At 32.5% G+C, this 6,921-nt stretch overlaps 1 protein-coding gene across 1 annotated transcript; it reads left to right on the top strand.

Moving 5' to 3' along the window:
- Positions 1–85: 85 nt before the first annotated feature.
- Positions 86–6,921, top strand: LOC118739061 (ecto-NOX disulfide-thiol exchanger 2-like). The gene is made up of 3 exons (XM_036470180.1): positions 86–2,077; positions 2,214–3,023; positions 6,374–6,921. Exons 1-3 carry the CDS (start codon positions 1,916–1,918, stop codon positions 6,683–6,685), a joined length of 1,284 nt encoding a protein of 427 aa, XP_036326073.1. The 5' UTR covers positions 86–1,915; the 3' UTR covers positions 6,686–6,921.

Below are 6,921 nucleotides of genomic sequence, written 5' to 3'. Positions count from 1 at the left end.
ATACTTACATCTGTATGTATTTTATATTTGTATGTATATATGTGCTTGTAAATAAATATAGTATTATATGTATTTGTACTTCCATAGCTATAAATATACTTATATTGTTGCTTGGTGTCACCGTATTAATACTTAAATTATGTTTTTATTCACTGTATTTTACTAATTTGTGTTTTGGTGCTATCTAACAAATTTTAAGTGTTGCGTTTTGCTATAATATTAACATTTTGTTCCTATATCAATTTGATTTATACCTGCATTACCTAAATATGTATGTCTTTGGCGATTGCTAAGTTATTGGTACCGACAGCCAAGCTTTTCGAATTGTCCATAACGACTCCTAACATTCCTATTGCGGCAATCGGATAAATTTGTCAATATAGGATGCTTGTATTAACCGATAACTCTTTACATGGGCTACTAGAATACAATGAGTCATCCTCTCTCTCGCAGGTACAAGAACGGTTACTATATCCGGCAATTATACTTTTTGAAACTAAACTGCAAACTCGCAAATCTAGATACTCTTGCAAGGCCAAGTACATGTATCTTCATAAAAGTTCAAGTTTATAAAAAAGAATGTATCTAGCCAGTTTTAGATGCCTATTTTTTAACTTTACTGGTATTGGCGGTTCAAATCCTGTCTCTTCATTTAGATTCTCTCTGTCTTAGCTGCTTTGACAGGTGTCTTTTCTTCCCCTTGTCAAAACTTGTAAACAACCTAGCTTGCATATTTTTGTCTAACGTTCTGTGTTTAGATTTTTACTACTTAGCATGAGCGCAGATTGACCGACCAGTGCAGGATATTGCCCACTTGTTGAGGTCCTTCTTAAGATTTCAAGGTGTCCGACAAGGTTGCCTTGTTTGAATTTAATTTTCCTATGTAGCATGAGCGCTTGCGTTGCTGCTTCCTTTGTATTGCCGCACGAAGAGGTTTACGATTGAGTGGGGTTCCATACCTGCAGTGGGTGTTGTTTTCCTTCCCCTTTGTTTCTCTCAAGTGTTTTGTTTTGCTTAGGTCTTAAAAGTACCCACGACCGTTAGGCTAATATTAACGCAGCAACCAGATAAATCCCCCCTTACTCGAAATTTTTTTGGGTATTCGACAAACACCTACAGTACTTGAAGAGACGACACGATATTGGTTAGACTTTTGAAAGAAAAATACACTCTTGCATGCTTTTCCGCATTTTTTTAATTTCAATAGCAGACATACACATATATGTATGTATGTATATTTTTCTCTTTCCTATCACTTTGCTGAAGAACTGGTTTATACATCTTTTCTGCTAATTCAATAAGAATTGTTAACAATACTTTTTAAATTCATTGTATAAAAAAAGAAAAAACTTGCCTCTTAAACAATTTCAATTCGTAGATAACCTCAATACTCCATGCTCTCCTAAATGTTTCTTAAACTCTTGTAAATGCCGTTAACAGTGCACCTAGCCGTGCAATGGTGTTTTATTTATTTTATCACCGCTTGCTATTGTTAAAGGCTTCACTTATTAGATATGTACATCTGTATACATATGTATGTATTTATTAAAAACATTTACTTTTCGTTTATTCGCTTAAAATTGGGTGTCATAAAAAATTTTAACTGGTAATTTGTTACTTTCTCGCTGCAAAATTAATATTTATTACATTAAAAAAAGGATTAAGTTAAAATATCAACCCAATTAAGACGTAAAACCGATATTAAAAAATTTTTCTTTAAACGTAAAACGTTTTCAAAAAGTTCAAATGCCGAGGTAAGTACAAAAAAAAAACAGCTGGAAGGCCGTAGCTGCTCTGAGACCATATGACTAAACGGAACAAATTGCTATTCCAAGTTTAGGATTTTTGCGAATTAAATTTCATTTTAGAACTCAAAAAATACAAATTTTTAACTCGCTAGTTATAAGCTGTACAAATGTACGAAAATAAAAGTTTGCTAATTACCCTACTGATGCTACTAATACAGGAACTACGCTCCGTACAAATTGAGGATGATGAAATGGAAATGTCCGATGATGATCGCAACTACCAGGGTAGCAGCGCCAAGCGTACGCGTTACGATGCTGAGAGTTTGAAGGTGAGGAGGAAAGAGTGTAGCTCTCCGCACTTTGGCGCCTTTGTGCATAGCTGCAAAATCCCAAGATCGACCTAATTCCTCTACTATAAATTAAATTTCTTAATACAACTATCTGGGCTTCGTATTCCCTTTTCAGGAGGAGAACGACTCATTACGCTGTCAGTTGGAAGCTTTACGCAGTGAAATGTCACACGTACGCACTGATATCAAATACGATAATGATTATCGTGATAAGCAGATCAAAGTGCTGCAGGAAACCATACGCAATATGCAGACACAACTGTTGCAAACGAAAATGCGGGAGCAAAAAGATACCAAAACAATCGTTCAGTTGGAGCGTAAACTCAAGGAGGCTGGCGTAAAGCAGCTGCTGTTAAAAACTCGCATCAAAGAAACTGCCAACAAGCGCAGAGATCGAGAAACAGCGTCAGTTAACTCTGAAGCAAGCGAAATAATAACTAACGAAGCAGCGGATGCTGATGACGAAGACGATGATGATGATGATGATGATGATGTGGAAGAGGTGGAAATAAGTGAAGAAATGTCAAACAAGTCAAAGCACACCGACAAGGAGCGCCGCGAGAATGCAAATGGTGTGCACAAAAGTTCAAGAAATTCAACGCAACCGGAGTCAAAACACATACAAGTGATCGATATTGATGATGAAGTGAATATTATTGAAGATCAGAATGATGTTGTGGAGATACATGAAACTGATGAGGATGAGAAAACTGCCGAAGGTAACGAGTGGAATGACATAGATGAGAGGCAAGCGCAGAAAAGTAATAGCACGCAGAACGTTCAAGCGGATAAAATTGAGGAGAATGAAGAGCTGCAGCAATGTGCTAAAAGTGATGGTGATACCAATAATTTGGAAATTGGTGAAGAGAAAGAGAGCACAGTGCCAGTAGAAACAAAATTAATGGAGGATTCTAAAGAAATTGAGGTATTTGAGTGTGAGAATTTGTAATTACAGTAATTTGTCATCGTGGTTGTACGAAAGCAGTTGAAAAATGTTTTTTTTTTTAAATTTAATACAAAATCTGACATAAGGGATAAAATCATTTTTCACTTAAATTGCTGGTGAAAAGGGTAGTAAAGTCGGTAAAATTGGATATTTAATTTTTGGAAATTTTTAAAAACTGTAAAATCGGAGAACCTTTAAAAAAATTTACAACACTTTCGAAATGTTTTCCAGTTTTCAACTTAATCAAATTCGAATAACGTTATTTTGGTAAAAAACTCGTTTAAAAAAATTTAAGATCTCTTTTTTGAATTTCCCCGGGATATATGTATTTCGTTTAATTCTTCCAGATGTTTCATAAAAACTCAGTCGAATCGTTTCATAAGCAAAACGAATGTATCCTTCAAATTTTGCCTTTATTTTTTTTTTAAATTACCCAATTCATTTTTTTTTATAAATTCAAACAAAACACACAACAATACATAAATGATCAGGATGAAAAGAGAAATCGATTAAGCGGTGACTGTTTGTCCGTCCGTCCGTCTGTGCACACGATAACTCGAGTAAAAATTGAGATATCTTAACGAAACTTGGTATGTGCACTTCTTTCGGGCGGAGGACGGATGGTATTGAAAATGGGCAAAATCGGACAATAACCACGCCTACCTCCCATATAACGGTAATTTTCAGAAATACGAAAACTGCGATATTTTAGTAACTACTGAAGATTATTCACTCAAAATTGATATTTACAATAAGTTTTAGACGAAAAATAAGAATATTATAAATTTTTGGAAAATGGGCGTAGCCACGCCCACTTATGGTTACATGTGTATATCTTGGTAACCGCTGCACCAAACTTCTTCCAAACTTGGCACAGTTGTTGGCCTTGCTACAGCATACCAAATGGCCAAAAATTTAAAAAATCGGACAGTAACCACGCCCACATCCCATATAACGGTAATTTAGAGAAATACAAAATCTTCGATAAATCAGTAAATATTAAAGCTAATTTATTCAAAATTGATGCTTGCAACAATTCTTTACCAAGAAATACGTTTATGATAAAATTTTGAAAAATGGGCGTGGCACCGCCTACTTGTGATCACATATATGTATCTCGGTAACCGTTCTACCAATTTGTACCAAACTCGGTGTGGTTAACGTTGAAAATTATTGAACTCGAACTAAAATTACGACCGCTTTTCATATAACAGTGAATTTCAGAAATGCTTGAAACTTCAATATTTCGAAATTTAAGGACGCTAATTTACTCAAAATGGATACACCCCGGTTTACCATGTAGCGGTAGGTTTCGGAAAGGTGAAAAACATATATTTAATACTTGCGCCGGGTATTTAATGTTCGGCTCAGCCCGAACTTAGACTTTCTTACTTGTTTCAAAATAAATTATTTCATACTTTATCACCAAGCTTCTAAAGACTGGTTTTCACTATGTCATATTTTGACACAATTTTATCTGCTTTATCTATACCTTTACCGATAATATTATTGGCCACATACTGACAGATAGCCGATTTAGCAGCGCACGTACCCGACTAAAGACCTATTCTGATCGAAATCAATGGATAAACCGCGTTTTAAACCCATTTGACAATGTGTTTTCTCTTATTTGACGACAAATGCCACTAAATTTGACATAGTGAAAACCAGCCTTAAGAAATAAAACTGTTTTAAGAGAAATATTATATTTTCTACCAATAGTTTCCTCCAAAATTCCTTTGACATACGATTTTTTTTCCACATACTTTAAAAAAAAAACTAAAATATATTTTGTGTGGAAATAATCTCCTCGAAAAAAATTTCGCCTTTTTTGATCTTGATTTTCGTATCACCACCAATTACAAAAAAAATCCCAATATAAAAATTGTGTTTTGTTATATTTAGCTAACAGTTGCTAGCAAATAAAAAATTAAATTTTACATTCTGGTTGAATTGAAAAATTTCCCGGTATTTTTATTTAAAATATACTTTCTTTGAGGAAAGGGCCGACATTCTTTATTTTTATACTAATACCCAAAATTTAGTTCCTAATAATTCCTACTTTATAAAAAAAAGTTAGACTAATGCGAGAATTTTCCCAATATTTTTATTAATAGAATTTAAAAAAAATATCGAAATCCAATTACCTAGAAACTTTACTCCTATAGAATCCCCTATGTTATTTTCCCACCAATTCCATAAATTTCCCGATAATATCTATTGAAAAAAGTCTTTAAAAAATTTCGAAATCCTTTTTCTCTCTTTTATGTATCCACAAATTCTAATATGTACTAAAAATTTCCCCATACACATTTATATAAAATATAATAATTTCAAAACAAATATTAAAATTTTGTGTTATTTTATATTCTTATTTGTTCAAAGATTTTCCCACTAAGTGCAAAAATTTCCCAATAAGTATGTATGTATTATTCAAAAATTCATTGAAAAAATGTACTTATCTAACCCACTTAGAAAAAAATGATTATTTGAAAAAATGTTTTCCTTTTTTTACTTTCTTTTTCATCTTTTTCTAACTGACGTGCTATAAATAAAATTTTAATTTCCCCACTAATTTCGAAAATTCCCCACTACATATTTTTATAAAAACATTTTATTGAAAACAAATATATATTAAAATTTCTTTTATGTTTTTAACTAACCAAAACACTAATTGAAAACCAAATTTTATATCCTGACTTGTTAAAAACACTCAATATTTTTTTTATACACAAATTTGTTAAAAATCTTAAATTTTGTATTCCCTTTTAATTAGAAAAATATCCCAAGATCTTTATTAAAAAAATATCCCAGTAGTTTGATTAAAAAAATCATCGAAAAAGCGTCGAAATCGTCCTTTCACTTTCACAGTATATTTTTTTATTCTGACAAACTCGAAAAATCTCCTAATATTTTTGTTAAGAAAATTTCGTTTAAGAAAGTCGAAACCGAGCACTAATAGAAAATCCATTTTATATTCCCTCTGGTTCCAATCCATATTACCATATATTTTCCGCTATTTTCAAACAAAAAAAATTTCTGATAAAATTTCGAATACATTTTAATAAATTAATTCACAGGAATGAAATTTTTTTTTTGTTTCTTGTTTTTGAAAATTCGGTCAAAGTCTATACCTACCGTACATAGACTATTCTTAAAAAAAATTACGCTAACTTATGTTTCATACCCCTACTCCTACTATTCCAACTTCTCATATAAAAATCATCTGCTTTCGGAAAAAGCTCCTTTACATAATCATAAGGCCCTTATTTTTTCCTGTTCTAAAAAAAAAAAGTATAACCTCTTGCTTATATTTATTAATTACGCAGCCTAAATACTTGCCATTTGTGGAAGCCCAAATTATTGCCCTAATCGCTGCCTACTTGATAGTGCATCCCTTTGGCGTCAGCACCGAGTCAATTTGTGTCTACCTACGACAATCTATGAAAACGCTAGACCTACAGGTCCTAACTTTAGAACAAATACTCACAACCTATACGAATCTCTTCAAAATGGAATGTCAGACAGCAGGTGGAGGGGATGACGAAACTAAAGTGCAATGGAAGTTTTGTGGATTTACAGAAGCTAACGATGTATTTAAGGAGGAAAACGAAACAGCCAACGCAAAAAATGGGGATTAGAGAAAATAGAAATGGCAAATTCTAACGTAAGAATCTTGGACTCCCTACTGGCTAATTAAATAACTTGATAAGCATTTTTTTATTGCAAATGTATGTACATATACATATTACATAAATAACAATTATTCACAAATGCAACATCGATTTTAATTCATAGATTTTAATACATAATTCAATGTTAATTGGAGCTGATTGAATGAGTTTTAATTACATTAAAAAAATGAATCTTAAAAATG

The sequence above is a fragment of the Rhagoletis pomonella genome, unplaced genomic scaffold (genome assembly GCF_013731165.1).
Source record: "Rhagoletis pomonella isolate Grant_MI unplaced genomic scaffold, Rhpom_1.0 Rhpom_scaffold_00005, whole genome shotgun sequence".
In the NCBI taxonomy this organism is placed as follows: Eukaryota; Metazoa; Arthropoda; class Insecta; order Diptera; family Tephritidae; genus Rhagoletis; species Rhagoletis pomonella.
Note: the sequence above shows the minus strand (reverse complement) of the source record. Positions and strands in the feature narration are given on the sequence as shown.

What these genes read in the sequence shown, in the direction of transcription:
- LOC118739061 (XM_036470180.1), top strand. Translation starts at nt 1,916, where the DNA reads ATGTACGAAAATAAAAGTTTGCTAATTACCCTACTGATGCTACTAATA. An exon ending in ACGATGCTGAGAGTTTGAAG is followed by an intron (nt 2,078 to 2,213) that starts GTGAGGAGGAAA and finishes TTCCCTTTTCAG; the next exon opens with GAGGAGAACGACTCATTACG. An exon ending in AGGATTCTAAAGAAATTGAG is followed by an intron (nt 3,024 to 6,373) that starts GTATTTGAGTGT and finishes TTAATTACGCAG; the next exon opens with CCTAAATACTTGCCATTTGT.